Raw genomic sequence first — 18,047 nt, 5'->3', positions numbered from 1 at the left:
GTGTGCATGCCCCTGTAAAAGGATGGCACTTGTGTTAAGTGAATATAAAGGCTCATTGTGCTTCATGTGAAGTTCTTTGAATGTTGTTTAGGTTCACTGTCCTTGTACTGATGAAATGCAGAACAAAGGGGACCAGAACATATTTCCCACATCAACACTACATAACTTGAGGCAAGTGTCAAGATTCTTCCAAATTATTCTGCAGCCAATTCTTACAATTTAAGAGGAGACTTTTATCCAAATTAGTGTGGGTATGGTAGCATTGTTACTGGACAAGTAATCCAGAGACCAATAATCTGGAGACAAGTTCAATTCCAACCATGGCAGCTGAGGAATTTAAATGTAGTTAATTAAATAAATCTGAAATAAAAAGCTAGTCTCAGTAATGGCGACCTTGAAAGCTACCAGATTGTTGTAAAAAAAACATCTGGTTCACTAATATCCTTTAGGGAAGGAAATCTGTTATGCTTACTTGGTCTGGCCTCTGTGCGACTCCAGACCCACAGCAAGGTGGTTGACTCTTAACTGCCCTCTGAAATGACCTAAAAAGTCACTAAGATGGCTCTCAAGGGCAATGAGGAGATGTGCAATAAATGCTGACCTTTCCAGTGATGCACATCCTGTGAATGAATTAAAGAGAGATTCAACTTCATATCCTCCAGGTTGTATATTCTGATACACTGCCACCCACTCCCAGTTTTCGCTCCTTCCTCTTCCACATTTTAAAACCATTTCAAAATTTTTAACTCTCGAATTTTATTATATTTCCACAGGGCAGATTACACAAACAGTTTTACACCAGGCCCAGATTACAAGGCTCTTGAACTATGGTACAAATTAAACAATTTTAAGGGAATCAAAATTTTGTCCTCATTTACTCAATTTCCAGACAGAACCCTGACAATCACAAACTAGAGACAACTAGAAAATTAAAATCACAATTTAGTATCATTAATTCAACATAGGGAATTGTACATTTTGCAGATTATACATTTATAGAAAAAAATTACGTTACAGGTAGTGATGGGCAACACGTCGCCATATCACATTAAGTTGTACAATACATAAACAAGCTGGCCATTTCGTCTTTCACTTAGCTTTTTTGTTACACATTTTGTAATCTATTTGCATAGGAAAAACATGTAAAAAAAATTGTCACAACATATTTGTATTGCGACGCCATTACATGAAATGTCACATTAATAAAAAGGACATTTGCCATCACCAGACTGCTTTCTTCCCCAATGCCTCTCTGGAAATTCTACATGTTCCAATTAAATCTGATGCCTTATTCAGGGTCTGCAAACACACAGTAGCTATGACTGAAATGGCATCATTTCATATCATTAATTCTACACTGTTGCAACTAGTCTACAAGATCCTCTTCACCTCAATCCACAATATAAGCAAAGATATTGTTAAGATAGTCTGTGACACCCCACAGAGCCTAAGGTAAAACTATTTTTTGGAAAAATAATCTAATTTCTTCAACATTTTGAAGGTTTGATTAAATAATATACTTGCATATGAACTAAAGTGTGAACTGAAGAGAGTTCAACTGCACTGAACTAAGCTGCTTCCCTCATTATCCACTCCCTTAACCCCCTGTAACAATAAGTCCCTACGTTAGTTTTACTCCACAAGTGGGCAGGGCAGGTTGATCAGAAACTTTAGTTCAATCCTCGAGGGGCCCTCAGCATTTCCACTGCTGATGCATTCCCTTAAATTCCTTTACAGAAAACCAATTGGACTCTTAAAAGACACCGATAATTGTCACTGGCTGAGAAGGCAACTGGCTGACCCTAAAAAGTGTATAATCAGACGTTTGTACTTAAATATTCCCCAATCCCAATTGATACCACTCCCAGAGGCCAAGTGTCACCAACCTCTTTTATAAAATAGCTGAGGGAGCTTAGTTAGGCAGCTGTGCTTGAGGGTAAGGAATGTCGAAACATTCTCTGGTTGGAGATGCTTCCATTGATAATCTCCACTCCTTTTAACATTATGGGGTCTCACCATTGTAGGTTTCCTCCTCTGCAAGGAATTTCACTGACAACTCATTGGAACCATACTAGCAAGGAACTCAAAAGTCCCATAGATAAGCATGGATGCGAACAAAATTCAGCATTAGTCCAATGGAATCCTCAGTGCGAACTTTAGTGGAGACTGAAAGATTGTAATTCTTTACAGGGTTGATTTAGATTTAGAGATACAGCACTGAAACAGGCCCTTCAGCCCACCCAGTCTGTGCCGACCATTAACCACCCATTTATACTAATCCTACACTAATCCCGTATTTCTACCACATCCTCACCTGTCCCTATATTTCCCTACCACCTACCTATACTAGGGGCAATTTATAATGGCCAATTCACCTATCAACCTGCAAGTCTTTTGGCTGTGGGAGGAAACCGGAGCACCCGGAGGAAACCCACGCAGACACAGGGAGAACTTGCAAACTCCACACAGGCAGGACCCAGAATTGAACCCGGGTCGCTGGAGCTGTGAGGCTGCGGCGCTAACCACTGCGCCACTGTGCCGAATTAAAGAAACTTCTCCCATCTGGCAGAAGTGTCTTCCGGAAGACAGCAGATTTTTCCATTGTAAATGCTTCATTGGATTAGCTTAGATCGGTGTATTGGACTTATGTTTCTACACTGTTACAACCACATGTGAGATAGGATGTAGGGTAGCACTTCACTGAATAATGATAGGAGCACCTAATTTATGTACCATCCAACGTCTTGGACAAACTAGATTCATTTAAGTGTTCAAATTAAAGTTCAAGAGCACATTGATATGCAAGCTTCAATATTGCTAGTATTGTTGAGAACCAGTCTGATTTTACATACCGCAGAAGCCATTTTAACTTGTTTTACTAGCTTATCGCCTTCGCACTTGTATTGAATTTTCACTTGGCAGGGTTGGACTATACAGAGCACTAACTATTATCACAAGTTTCCATCAACGTTGCTCTATAAATGATCAACATTAACTACATATATAATGAGACAGGCCAGACCATCCCTGGAATTAGTGGAAGTGTACAACTGGCTGGTTGGGAGAGGCATGAGGAGACAAGAAAGCGAATGCAAGAGATGTCATTCCACCCATTAGCTCCGATCTTCAAAACTCACTGATCCACAAGCAGCTGACTTTGAATGGCAGTCAGGATTAGGATCTCAACTGGAATCCAACATCCAGTTAAAGGACTATTGCACTGCTTGAATATGAAACTTTTCTCAACTGATATCCAAAAACATTCTGCTTAAAAATCTTTTCGAAATTTTGCACACAACCAACTTGACAACTGCAACCTCATATGTACAAGGATATGACTTGGATGAAATGGCAAAATGCTGGAATAATTTATTTGGTATGGGTGTGGGTGCCATCACTTCATTATGTTACACACTTTTAAGTATACGTGCATGAGAGACACACATACGAAACTTCCAAGTATAGTCCGAGTAAATAAATAAGTTATGAACTTAATCCGCTATTTCAGTAGAAGCAATGTACCCAAAGAAGATTTCAATCATTCCAGAATTGTACAAAAGCTTGGGCCAGATCACTATGGACTGAAAATTAGGTGATCTGACAGACTATGGGGTGATTCAAAAAATGTGCAATACATGACCATACAAATATGCACCTCAAGTGGAACTTGGAAGCAGGCTAAACCAGATAAAATGCATACCTGAACTAGTTTCCACCCATGGCACTAAAGATGGCACACAAAAAGAAGTGATGTAAAAATCAAGAATGAAGAACAACCAGTAGATTTGTTAAGCTCTGAGCAGCCCATTCTTTCTTCCAATCAAGAACAGCAGTGAATACACTTTTAATACATGGTCATCAGGAGCAATTTTCTATTATAGCTAAACAGCGCACATTCAATTTCTGACAGAAACACATACTCGCAAATTTTCTTCTTTTCCTCCCTACCCACTCCCTCACCCCCAATTGTCAGTGAGAATTTGCTTCAACAAATGTTAGTCACTTGTGTCAGGCTGCTGAACGATGTATACAATCCCATTGAGATTCCTCCTGCACTACGAAGACAGGCAGCAACATCCTTTTATCTTTTTAAGGGGCTGTAAATATTTTGCTCCCGAGAGTAGGAGCCACAACTTAGGGGTAAAGTCATTCACTGAAGACACTATCCACGGAAATTACTCACTTGAGGATTATGTGGTAACTGTCACTGCCCTCAGCTGTAGGAAAGAAATGGAAAAGTAAAGATGGTGAAACAAAAATTAGCACAATCTACCCCTCTCCAAAAAGGTAGATTTACTATTTCCATTTTCCTGAGGGAAAATTTTCAGAATGAACAAGCAAAAATAATTGCAATGGGGTTATACAACAACTTTATTTCTTAGATGGGATACTTCAGAAACGATCAGTATACATGGACATAATTCATACACGTATAATGGTCACCAACACTGAGGGAAAGGGGGAAAACAAAAAGGAATCTCCAGGATAAGGGCTGTGGCAGTTACTGAGCTGTTTGAAGGAAGAGGAAAGTCATGGAGGGAAACTTAAGTTGCTGGAGCTACCTACAAACAATTAGCTGAAGTATCTTCATGTATTTGGCTTGCTATAATGATCTTATATTGAACAAATAAGAAGGCGAACAATTTTTGAAAACTTGACAACCTGGGTACAGTAGCATAATGGTTATGTTACTGGACTAGCAATACTGATCTGGAGACATGAGTTCAATTCCCACCCCAGCAACAGGGGGGGGGGGGTTGAAAAAGAATAAATCTGGAATTAAAAGCTAGTCATCAGTAATGGTCACCATGAACCTACCAGATTGTGGTTCAAACCCATCTGGCTGACTAATGTTCTTAAATAGGGGAAATCTGCTGTCCTTACCTGGTCTGGCCAATGTGTGACACCAGACCCACAGCAATGTGGTTGACTCTTATCTGCCCTCTGAAATGGCCGAGCAAGTCACTCAATTGTATTCAAGGCCCGCGGCGGCTCTCCACCACCTTCTCACAAGGGCAATAAATGCTGACATTGCCAACGATGCAATACAACCCATGAACAAAAAATACCAATATACCTTGCATACAATTATTTTCTTATTCAAGAGAGCATGAGCAGTACAGCTGTAAAAACAATTTTACAGAAATTCTATGAAGTCTTCAAAGATGAGTGAAGCAGCTCAGACTATTCAATAAGCAGTTATAATTGAATTTGACCTCCCATTTTTTCCCAGCATGTGCTTGGGAGAATTGGTTATTAATTGAACTATACGGTACTATCTGAAACTGACATGGTTAAGATCTGGAACTAATTGCATGGGGATTAGCACGATGCAAGATATATGTAAGTCTTTTTCCTCGGATGGTGATGGCAAACACGAGGGGACATAGCTTTAAGTTGAGGGGTGATAGATATAGGACAGATGTCAGAGGTAGTTTCTTTACTCAGAGAGTAGTAGGGGCGTGGAACGCCCTGCCTGCAACAGTAGTAGACTCGCCAACTTTAAGGGCATTTAAGTGGTCATCGGATAAACATATGGATGAAAATGGAATAGTGTAGGTCAGATGGTTTCACAGGTCGGCGCAACATCGAGGGCCGAAGGGCCTGTACTGCGCTGTAATATTCTAATTCTAATATACACACCTCGCTGTAGCGAGACATATCTAGAGGTCTAGAGATAAAGGCCGAAGGGCCTGTACTGCGCTGTAATGTTCTATGTTCTAAATGTATGAAACTTCAGAATTGAGTTTGTAAACAGATTTATAAAGCTCAGGAGGGCTGAACAAACTGAACTAGAAAAGATTGGATTTTACCTTTTAATGTGTCTAGAACAAAACAACATTCATCCTGGAAGTTTTGGATCATCTGAAAAAGAAAAATCAGTAAAATAGTCCAAACTACACAGAAGATTTTCCCTTGATGAAAGACCAAAATCACATGAGCAATGAGAGATTACCTACCTGCTTCACGAATGCAGATGATCTAATGATCTGCATCCTCCAAACATTGTACTATAGCCTAGCTTGATAGGTTCTGAGAAACCACAATGAGCATACACATGATTCATTACTCCTGCCTTGTAAACAGAGAATCATTAGCACCATACTAATTAACTTTGACCTAAAGCTAAACTGAAACCAACCATCAACCTTTCCAAAAGTCAAACCTTCCACTGTCAAACCTTCAAGAATGGGATGGTGGCATGTGTAGGATGCACATCATTTGAAAGAATAAAAACTCAACAGATAAGGTCATTTATGTTTCACATCCACCACAGATAGTAAAAGTATATCATAGCATTAATTTAGGAGTGGGAGGTCTCTGCACAGCAGCCACAACAATCAGAATGATCTGTAAAGATGCTGCACACTGCAGTTTAAATCCAGATGGCAATATTTAGTGCACATGAGGATTGTGGCAGTGACGTACGTGCTATCAATTAGAACCTGATTGAAATATGTCTAGCAAACATCCTAAGTGCAGAACAAATGGAGTGGCACTATCCACAAAACGCAGGACACATCCAATCCGGCCAATTACCACCCCATCAGTCTGCTCTCAATCATCAGCAAAGTGATGGAAGGTGTTGTCGACAGTGCTATCAAGCAGCACCTGCTCACCGATGCTCAGTTTGGGTTCCACCAGGGCCACTTTGCTCCAGACTTCCTGCAGATTCCTGTTCTTTTCCCTTTCCCTCAGATGGCCAAACATGGACAGAAGAGCTGAACTCAGGATGTGAGGTGAGAGTGACTGCCCTCAAAATCAAGGCAGCATTTGACAGAGTGTGGCATCAAGGAGCCCTAGCCAAATTGAAGTCAACAGGAATCGGGGGGAAAACTCTCCACTGGTTGGAGTCATACTTGGCATAAAAGGAAGGTGGTGGTGGTTGTTGGGGGCCAATCGCTCAGCCCTATTACATCACTGCAGGAGTTCCTCAGGGTCGCGTCCTAGGCCCAACCATCTTCAACTACTTCATCAATGACCTTCCTTTCATCATAAGGTCAGAAGTGAGGATGTTCAGTGATGATTGCACAATGTTCAGTACCATTCGCAACTCTTCAGATACTGAAGCCTGCATGCAGCAAGACGTCCAGGCTTGGGCTGATGAGTGGCAAGTAACATTTGTGCCACACAAATACCAGGCAGTGACCATCTCCTATTGACATTCAATGGCATTACCATCGCTGAATCCCCCACCTTCAACATCCTGGTGGCTACCAATGACTACAACTTAACTAGACAATAAATACTGTGGCTACAAGAGCAGGTCAGAGGCTGGGAATTCTCACATCCTGTCTCCCCAAAGCCTGTCCACCATCTACAAGGCACAAGTCAGAGTGTAATGAAATACTGTCTACTTGCTTGGATGAGTGCAGCACCAACAATATTCAAGAAGCTCAAGACCATCCAAGGTGAAGCAACCTGCTTGATTGGCACCACATCCACCATCTTAAACATTCACTCCCTTCACCAATGGCACACAGTGGCTGAAGTGTGTACCATCTACAAAATGCACAACAGCAACTTGCCAAGGCTCCTTCGACAGCACCTTTCAAACCTGTAACCTCTACCACCTAGGGGAACAGCAAGTGCATTGAAACACCACCTGTAAGTTACTCACCATTGTCATGCACACAAGTGCGACGATACAAAAATTATGGACAAAATCTGAAGAGTTATAAAAACTGACTCTTTAAAAAATAGACCTTTCTTTTAAAAATGAAAAATGCTCCATAATGGCTACAGAAGGACAAAGGACTTGGCCTTTGTACATTGTTATGACCAGGTGAGGAAGGGGTCTAGGGCTCCCCGCTCAGCTTTTTCCTGGTTTGACCATAGCAGGGTTTAACTTTTAAAAGTGTTTTTAGCTTCCCCTCAGTGAGGGGAAGTTGCTCACTGTTCTCTAATTGTAATTGTAAAGGAATCAACCAGACGGGTTTTCTCAGATTTAAGCAAGTAAGGTGCAAGTTTATTAACTTTAATACTAACTCAGCTAAAACTACTAAAAATACATGACAATGCTACCATGCATAAATAAACACACGCAAATAGAGACAGAGGAGGAGAAAGAGTTAAAGGGGAAAGGTTTGAAGTAATAGACGGAGTTCAGTTACTCGTTTTGGGTTAGATGTAAAGTCGTTGATTGAAGTTAAGTCTTGCAGTTCTCGTTGGGGCCCAGTGCACACTTCCAAACCTGTGTAGCTGGTACAAGGCGGCTGCAGGAGTCATTTGCCTTGAGTTACTTCCGTGGGTCCCTGGAACAGAGCGCGAGAGAGACCTTCCTCCTTGACGTTCAATTGCAGTCTCAGCTAAAAGACTGTTCTGTGAGCACAATTCAATTAACTCCAGGTTGGTCAGCAGGTTAGTCATGTGACTAGCTTTTGCTTGAGACAGCCTCACCTGCGAGGTTTGTGGATTCCTTACGGCGTACCAAACACACAGTGGGGGGATGGAATGCTGGCTCTTACACAGTGACTCGCAATGTCTCTTGATCATTACTATTGACAAAACCCATCTGGCTAATTGAATCCAGGAGTACTCCCATTGTCTCTCCATGCCGCTGCCTTTTAAAATGCAAATGTGCAGCCATGTTTTCAGCCACTGTTCTGTGGTCTTTTTAAAAGAAGTTATGCTCAATGTCCAGTAACAGTTCAAAAATAATGTCCCATGTGACAATATTAATTTGTTTCATTTTGACAGGTGTGGTCTCCGTCAATATTCAAACTGTCTGACAGGGCCAAAGTAAAACACTCAAAGCTATGAGTTGTCAATTGCACCCATCCTACATTGTATGCTAAAATATTACAGCATTGAATGGGTTCTTCTGAAACAATGAAGGTGTGAAGCAGTCACATCCTGGGCTATTGTGAGATCACCATGGAGGAAGAAACCAAAGTGTCTCCTATCTGGAGGCGAGATTTAACCCCTTAAAAAGCAGCCTAGAGAGTGGCACCCAAAAAGCAGCATCCCAGAAGCTTGTTTCCAGCAAACCAGAAGGCATGCACCCTGCTGTAGAATTCAACAGCTACACTTATACAGCAGTGAACAAGAAGTGATCCACTATCTTCAACTGAACTTTCAACCAAGAGAGAAATCTACAAACACCGCAGGCCTGCAACCAACAAGAACTTGACTTCCAAGAGAATTCAACAGGTTTACCGTGACTCCCACCGCCACCCACCAAAACCTCCCCTCCTCTTATAATTGCTTACCCCTTTTTTCGTCACTATCTCTTCATGTGCGCATGTGCACACAAGTGAATGCATGAGTGGATGCGGTTGCGACAGTTTCAGGATAAGGCATATTGATCAATAAATTTATTTTCTGTTTTAAACCCACAAGAAAACCTGTCGCGGTCTGTTATTTGACAAGTATAGCACCAAGGGGTTAAACCCTAATAATAAAATACTCACTTGCTGCGATCAGGTGGGAGTTGAACAGTGGGAACCACCCATGACACAATCCTGATTTGGAACTATAGACATTGATTCAGTATCACTGGGTCAAAAACCTTGAACTCCCTCCCTAACAGCACTGTGGGTGTACTTACACCACATGGACTGCAGCGGTTCAGAAAGGTGGCCACCACCACCTGCTCGAGGGCAATTCAGGATTTATAATGCTCCTGTGAAGCACCATGGGATGTTTTATTAAAGATGCGGTATAAAAATAAGCTGTTGTTGTTAACGGACAGCAAGTGCTGGCCTTGCAAGCGATGCCCACATCGCATGAATAACTTTAAAAAGAAATTGTACCTAATGGCTATGACAGCAGCAGTGCAACATGCCCTTAGCCATCCATTTGGCCATCTGCTGTTTAGACACCAGTCTCCTTTGGGTCTTTGAAGCACAGGAAACCAGTCAGGATTTCATAAACTACTCTGTGACAAAGTTCAACGAACACTAGCATAGTGGAAATCACATTCCAGTACAGACTTGTGGCAGTAGGGCAAGTAAACAGGCAAGAGGTAAGGAAAATGAATTACAGGTGGTGATCAAAGCTTTTGAAGATTAGGAAAGATGCAGAAAATGGGCACATGAAAAGAATTCTGGAAAGCAGCAGCATAACAGCAAAGGCTTTGCCACTAATGAAGGAGCTGCAAAGGAGGCAAAACTATCAAATTGAATTGGAGGAGCAAAAGTGTGAGTGAGGACACAGTGCTAGAGAAGGTTGCAGAGAATCAGGAGTGAAATTAGCAAACAGTTCTACACACAAAGGGTGGTAGAGGTGTGGAACTCTTCCACAAATGGCAATTGATGCTAGATCAATTGTTAATTTTAAATCGGAAATTGATAATATCTTTGTTAACAAAAATCTAAGATATGGGGCAATGTTGCATCATGCTCAAGGGGTTAAATGGCCTCCTCCTGTTCCTAGCAGGGTAGTGCAAGGCCATCAAGCAATTTACAAATAAGAATGAGGATTTTGAAATCAACGTACTGGGGACAAGGAGACAGTGGAGGTTCAAGATGGGTAGAATAGGTGAGTGGAACTTAGTAAGGGAGGGGATGCAAGCAACTGAGTTGTAATTTATGTGAAGTGCAGGAGACGAGCAATAAAATAACTGGAGAAATTTAGCCTGCAAGAAACAAAGTTGAGGCCGAAACACAAAGAAGAAATGCTGGAAATACTCAGCAGGTCTGGCAGCATCTGTGGAGAGAGAAGCAGAGTTAACGGTTTAGGTCAATGACCCTTCTTCAGAACAAGTTGAGGCCGTCTGTGGCAGTGGGGGCAGAGTTGGGACAGGGATATGAGATATTAATGGAGACAGAAATAGGTGGTGCTCGTGGACCGTATGTGTTGGGGGTGAAGCTCAAGAAGCTCAGCTCAGGGCCATCCAGCTCAGCCTCAGCAGCCAGGACGACAGATGGAATCAAGGTGCGAATAGCTTTGGTCCTGCTGCCTTCAGCAACGTACTGGAAAAAGGGGATTAGGGAGGGGGCCCCCCAGAGAAGGGCTGGAACAAGGAATGTTCCACATATCCTACAAAAAGGCAGGCATAACTAGGACCCATGTGGGTACCCATAGCAACACCTTTTATATGGAGGAAGTGAGTGGAGTTAAAGGACAAGTGATTCAATGTGAGAACGAGTTTAGCCAGGTTGGGCCTCTGTTCAAGGTAAAAGTGGAGAGCCCTCAGACGGTCCTGGTGGGTGATGGAGGTGTAGAGAAATTGGACGTCCATGGTGAAAAGGAGCCAGTTAGGGCCAGGAAATTGGAAATGGTTAAAGTGACACAAGGCATCAGAAGAGTCATGGATGTAGGTGGGAAGAGATTGGACAAGGAAAAATAAGAGTTGAGATGGAAGAAATCAGTTCAATGGGGCAGGCGCAGGCTGGAACAATGGGTCCACCAGGGCAGTCCTGTTTGTGGATCTTGGGAAGGAGGTAGAAGCAGGCTGTATGGGGTTGGGGGTCTATGAGGTTGGAGGCTGTGGAGGGAAGATCTCCAGAGGAGAAAATTCTTCTTGGCAGGTAATGGGATCCCACCTGACCTGGTCAGAGAACTACAGTTTGTGAAGCCACCAAACAAGTCAACCAGGATAGCTTTTGCTCCTTGTGTGCGCATATGTTTTAGTCATCAGGGAAAATTTAGGAAATGTGCAAATAAACCTTAATGTCCCTAGTTGAAAGATTGTTCAGCCTCCATGCTGACATGGCCTCAGGTGAGGATGTGTGAACTGGTGCACATCTAGTGAGGCAAGCAGGTCTATTTCCTGGTGCCTGCAAATCCTGAATATTTCTTCAATTATTGATGATGGTTTTTCCATTCATGAGGTTGAATCATGTGAGGAGAGTGTATGCAATTCTTGTCTATCCCAACTAAGTACTGAGCACAGAGTATTGACATGTGATTCAGGCAGCACCAGGCCAGAGTGAACCTCGACAATGGATCGCAAGCGAGTCTTCCCCGCTGGTTGGTGTAGGACAGGGAAGTCCTGTCTGGCTGTCTGTATACCAATTTGCTCATAAAGTCTATAAATGCTTTACATGCAGCTTTACTGCGAGGTAGCAAAGCAGTTGGACTGTTCTATTGTTTACCTGCCCAGATTTCAGTCTCCTTATATGTGGGAATATATAATAAAGGTGCATGATATTGGTCACTGACTGGTGTCATCACATCCTGGACAATACCCATCCTGAGAGTGGCCATGTACATCAAGCTTGGCAATTTTCAATTCTGTTGTTTTCCTCCAATTGTCAATATTAGGACATTTTCACATGTGCTCTGAGCATATGGCTTCTGAAGATCAAAATCAAGCTAGGTTACACTCCTTTGATATGTGAAGGATTAAGCGCTCCGTAGGTATCACTACTATTTTCTTCACAACTTTGGGCGGCACAGTGGAGAGCACCGCAGCCTCACAGCTCCAGCGACCTGGGTTCAATTCTGGGTACTGCCTGTGTGGAGTTTGCAAGTTCTCCCTGTGACTGCGTGGGTTTTCTCCGGGTGCTCCGGTTTCCTCCCACAGCCAAAAGACTTGCAGGTTGATTGGTAAATTGGCCATTATAAATTGCCCCTAGTATAGGTAGGTGGTAGGGGAATATAGGGACAGGTGGGGATGTGGTAGGAATATGGGATTAGTGTAGGATTAGCATAAATGGGTGGTTAATGGTCGGCACAGACTCGGTGGGCCGAAGGGCCTGTTTCAGTGCTGTATCTGTAATCAAATTAAATCCATTAGGTATTTACCTCATCGCTCACAAGCACGTGAATACCCGTGGGTCCCTGTTTGTAGATCTGATGAATTTGACGAGGAGAAATATTGAAAAGTTGAGCAATCTTCTCAGTCATTTCAATTGCTGTTAATTCTTCCAAATAGATTGCATGGTACACTGAAATAGAGGAATCCACTAAGTGTTACAGTTTTAAATTGACCTTTTTTGTATTAGACTAGCTAATAACAGACTTCAACATGCAGCTCTTCTCATTTACGTTTAACCACAACGAATAGCACTAACACAAATAATAAAGTAAATCACTGGAAATGGAAGACACTGAAAACTTCCAGTCACCAGACTGCACAGGTCACAGTCAGCATTGCAGTGTTAAAGCCCCTCTGTGATCTATACTCCCTTTGATTACAGCTCCCTGCTGACAGCATGAGACTTGTGAATTTATCCTCTAGTTTCCCAACTGCTCCTTGCAAGAAACCCATATTTGCCAATTTGAGATTTTAGAGAACATAGACACGGAGATGACAAAATTTCATCCAATTCTATTCCCTCCCCCCACTCCAACATTTACAGCAACTTCTAGAAGCAGGGAGAATTGACCTTTTCCAAGTCATCCCAATACAGCCTTCTATTGGGGAATAAGTGGGAACAGGATACTGAATTAGACAATCAGCCATGATCTTTTTTTGAATGGCGGAGCAGGCCCGAAGGGCCGAATGGCCTAGTCCTTTTTCTATAACAGATCAACCACATGACAGTTAAGTTTTCAGAACTGAAGTAGTTGGGAATATACGACTCAAAAATGCAAGATGCAGCTACAAAGCTGCAAGAAAAATGAAGGACTTAGGAAAACAACCAATCCAGATTGCAGATGCCCAAAATAAGCTTTTGAAACAAAACAAAAATATCAAAAAACTATACATTGCACAATTACATTTGCCCACTGAATGGTCTTGTGTTTTATGATGGCTTCACTGAGGTTTTTCCTTCAAGGCTGTGGATAGCTGAGAGATGAGTGGCGACATAATTGAGGGGTGGGGATAATAATCTGAACGTGTGCAACAATAGTCCAGGCCCTATTATCGTGGGCCCCCTCACTTGGAATGCAGTCAAACCCCAACAACACGCAAAGAGCAACAGACTTAGACAGTCCTCAGATGTTCCCAGAACACCATTTCCAGTTACCCAGGCTCCTCTCAGACCACCTCCGGCCAATATTTATAAACCACCAGCCCACTCGGCTGCAGCTCCCATGGCCAACTTCCCTACCTTCTCTGGATAGAAAGCAAGACTAACCCTTTTTTCTGAGGCTCCACCCACAGCATAGGGCCTTGATGGCCATGGGTAGAGGTCAGAAAATTAGGCCCTTGACCTCAAGCCCAATTTTCTGACAGATAAGTTGGAGTAAGAAAATTAAGGATGTATTACTGTTATGCAGAGGCCTGATTTACATTTAAGTCATGTTGAAAACCATCCCCACACAATCTAAAACTTGAGACTTGCCAATGGTCAAGTCATCATCTTAATGTGCGATTTCTGCTGATAGTACAAGTCTGTTGTTTTGCAACTTCAAATGATGTCTTGCTTCATGTATTAGTTGGTTTGGTTGGGTAATTGCCATTTTCTGGATTTTTCTTGACAATACTAACCATCATTGCGCTCAGCTGCTGGTGGCATTTAAATTGCACTGAAGCATGAGGATGGGCATTCCAAATACCCGCTTGATTTACAGGAGAAATAGGACTTCTGAGGGGATGAATGTAGTTACAGCAACACCAGATGACTTTGTTTTCATCCATCACTACTATAGTACCTTCATTTAAAGACTCCACAACACAAGACAGAGGTGATCATTCCTCTCTGCCTCTATTTCCCAAGATAGGTCTGTCAGTACTCTATCTTTTGCTACGGGATCATGGCTCTTGCCATAGAAATGGAGTTAATCCAGCACGTTTTACATCCGATCAGATCCCTCCAAAATACTCGAGCATACCTGCCAACGACAGCCTGCAATGCACTGCACAGCAAGATCCACAAACCGCAATGAGATGAAAGACCTCTTAATCTGTTTATGATCCTGGTTGAGGGAGAAATGTTGGCCAGGGCATGGGAAGAATTCTCTGTTCTATGATTAGTGTCTCATGCACCCGCAAAGGCAGACGGGGTCCTCAGTTTATAACATTAAAGAACAAAGAACAGTACAGCACAGGAACAGGTCATTCGGCCCTCCAAGCCTGCGCCGATCTTGATGCCTGCCTAAACTAAAACCTTCTGCACTTCCGGGGACCGTATCCCTCTATTCCCATCCTATTCATGTATTTGTCAAGATGCCTCTTAAATGTCATTATCGTACCTGCTTCCACCACCTCCCCCAGCAGCAAGTTCCAGGCACTCACCACCCTCTGTGTAAAGAACTTGTCTCGCACATCCCCTCTAAACTTTGCCCCTCGCACCTTAAACCTATGTCCCCTAGTAACTGACTCTTCCACCCTGGGAAAAAGCTTCTGACTATCCACTCTGTCCATGCCACTCATAACTTTGTAAACCTCTATCATGTCGCCCCTCCACCTCTGTTGTTCCAGTGAAAACAATCCGAGTTTATCCAACCTCTCCTCATAGCTAATACCCTCCAGACCAGGCAACATCCTGGTAAACCTCCTCTGTACCCTCTCCAAAGCCTCCACGTCCTTCTGGTAGTGTGGCGACCAGAATTGCACGCAATATTCTAAGTGTGGCCTAACTAAAGTTCTGTACAGCTGCAGCATGACTTGCCTATTTCTATACTCTATGCCCCGACCGATGAAGGGAAGCATGCCGTATGCCTTCTTGACTACCTTATCCACCTGCGTTGCTACTTTCAGTGACCTGTGGACCTGTACACCCATATCTCTCTGCCTGTCAATACTCCTAAGGGTTCTGTCATTTACTGTATACTTCCCACCTGTATTAGACTTTCCAAAATGCATTACCTCACATTTGTCCGAATTAAACTCCATCTGCCATTTCTCCGCCCAAGTCTCCAACCGATCTATATCCTGCTGTATCCTCTGACAATCCTCATCATTATCCGCAACTCCACGAACCTTTGTGTCGTCCGCAAACTTACTAAACAGACTTACTAATTAGAAGGACATCACCCCAACAACGAGCAATCTCTCAGTGCCTCAGTGGAGTGTCATCCTAAATTGTGTTATGTTCGGAAGTGGACACTAAAGGCTCGCTTTAAACATAAGCACATTGAAGATGGTTTTGTTTGTGATGTGTCGGAACAGAATATGCGTTGTCCAACACCAACGAATCACCCACTCCACGGGATTGGGTAGGCAAGTGATGACAGGCAGGGCGGGGCAGGGCAAGGAGGGGAGGCGGGGCAGGGGAAGGAGGGGAGGCGGGGCAGGGGAAGGAGGGGAGGCGGGGCAGGGGAAGGAGGGGAGGCGGGGCAGGGGAAGGAGGGGAAGAGGAGAGAGTGGGTGGGGGGGCGGAGAGAGAGAAGAGGAGGAGAGAGTGGGTGGGGGGGGAGGGGTGGAGGAAGAGGAGAGAGTGGGTGGGGGGGGGGGGAGAAGAGAGGAGAGAGTGGGTGGTGGGGGAGAGGAAGAGGAGAGAGTGGGTGGTGGGGGGGAGGAAGAGGAGAGAGTGGGTGGTGGGGGGGAGGAAGAGGAGAGAGTGGGTGGTGGGGGAGAGGAAGAGGAGTGAGTGGGTGGTGGGGGGAGGGGGAGAGAGGAAGAGGAGAGAGTGGGGGGGGGGGAGGAGAGGAAGAGGAGTGAGCGGGTGGGGGGGGAGGAGAGGAAGAGGAGTGAGCGGGTGGGGGGGGGGGGGAAAAGGAGAGGAAGAGGAGAGAGCGGGTGGGGGGGGGGGGAGGAGAGGAAGAGGAGAGAGCGGGTGGGGGGTGGGGAAGGAGAGGAAGAGGAGAGAGCGGGTGGGGGGTGGGGAAGGAGAGGAAGAGGAGAGAGCGGGTGGGGGGTGGGGAAGGAGAGGAAGAGGAGAGAGCGGGTGGGGGGGGGAAGGAGAGGAAGAGGAGAGAGCGGGTGGGGGGGGGAAGGAGAGGAAGAGGAGAGAGTGGGTGGGGGGGGGGGGAAGAGAAGAGGAGAGAGTGGGCGGGCGGGGGGGGGGGGGGAAGAGAAGAGGAGAGAGGGGGTGGGGGGGGGGGGGAGAGGAGAGGGTGGGGAGAGGAAGAAGAGAGAGTGGGTGGGGGAGAGGAAGAGGAGAGAGAGTGGGTGGGGGAGAGGAAGAGGAGAGAGTGGGTGGGGGGTGGGGGAGAGGAAGAGGAGAGAGTGGGTGGGGGGTGGGGGAGAGGAAGAGGAGAGAGAGTGGGTGGGGGAGAGGAAGAGGAGAGAGTGGGTGGGGGGTGGGGGAGAGGAGGAGGAGAGAGTGGGTGGGGGGTGGGGGAGAGGAAGAGGAGAGAGTGGGTGGGGGGTGGGGGAGAGGAAGAGGAGAGAGTGGGTGGGGGGTGGGGGAGAGGAAGAGGAGAGAGTGGGTGGGGGGTGGGGGAGAGGAAGAGGAGAGAGTGGGTGGGGGGTGGGGGAGAGGAAGAGGAGAGAGAGGGTGGGGGGGTGGGGGAAGGGAGGGAAGTAGGGGTATGCACATGCACGCATGCACTAGAGAAAAGAGGGGTGAATTCTTCCCATTTATCGAGAATGGCTGAATGAGCATGCACATAACGCAGCAAATAAAATTGGTTTCAAAGTAGTAGTCTGGCACACTGGTTTACTTACCATAGAAAGAACTGTTTACAGAATCACCATTTTCGTGTTTCTGCTGTTGCTGTTCTCGGAGTTGCTGCGATTCCTGACAAACATAAATGGTTAGCCTTGGTCTGACCATCCTAAATGCAGAAGGGGAAAATATGAATTATATTCCAATGTAACAAGTATATGAAGAACCATCAAAAAAAGTTCACAATCAAAAACCTGAAAAGCTTTTCACAGGATTTGTTCAATTCAGCATGTTGATTCCCAAGTTACTCATCACAAGATCTACACCCAAATCAAAGGCGAACATTAACAGGAACAGGAATAGGCCATGCAGCCCTGAGCATCTTCCACCGTTCAATTAGTTCATGGCTGATCTGCATCTCAACTCCATCTACCCACCTTGGTTCTGCAATCCCAATACTCTTACAAACACCTCAGTTTTGAAATTTTCAATTCACCCCCAGCCTCAACCAACTTTTTTTTTTGTGGGGGGTGGGGAAATGAGGAGGAGAAAGTGTTCTCGATTTCCACTACCATGTGTGTATAAAAATGATTCCCGACATCACTCCTGAACAGCCGTCTACTTTTTTATGCCCATTGTTCTGGACTCCCCCACCCAGAGGGTCGATATAAACTACTTCCTATCAATTCCTTTAATCATCTTAAACACCTCAATCAG

The 18,047-nt window shown here is 44.5% G+C and overlaps 1 protein-coding gene across 2 annotated transcripts in view; it reads right to left on the bottom strand.

Moving 5' to 3' along the window:
* Positions 1–731: 731 nt before the first annotated feature.
* tfcp2 (transcription factor CP2) overlaps positions 732–18,047 on the bottom strand; it is a 170,809-nt gene continuing 153,493 nt past the window's right edge. For both annotated transcript variants that reach the window (XM_068024451.1, XM_068024452.1), the window contains 5 exons: positions 17,390–17,499; positions 12,694–12,836; positions 5,814–5,865; positions 4,184–4,217; positions 732–3,724 (listed from right to left, as the gene is read on the bottom strand). In XM_068024451.1, coding sequence (XP_067880552.1) covers positions 3,706–3,724; positions 4,184–4,217; positions 5,814–5,865; positions 12,694–12,836; positions 17,390–17,499 — 358 coding nt within the window. In that variant the 3' untranslated portion in view covers positions 732–3,705. The remainder of the gene's footprint in view (positions 3,725–4,183; positions 4,218–5,813; positions 5,866–12,693; positions 12,837–17,389; positions 17,500–18,047) is intronic.

Source organism: Heterodontus francisci, chromosome X, assembly GCF_036365525.1.
Source record: "Heterodontus francisci isolate sHetFra1 chromosome X, sHetFra1.hap1, whole genome shotgun sequence".
NCBI classification, from domain to species: Eukaryota; Metazoa; Chordata; class Chondrichthyes; order Heterodontiformes; family Heterodontidae; genus Heterodontus; species Heterodontus francisci.
The sequence above is the reverse complement of the archived record's forward strand: the minus strand, read 5'-3'. Positions and strand labels throughout refer to the sequence as shown.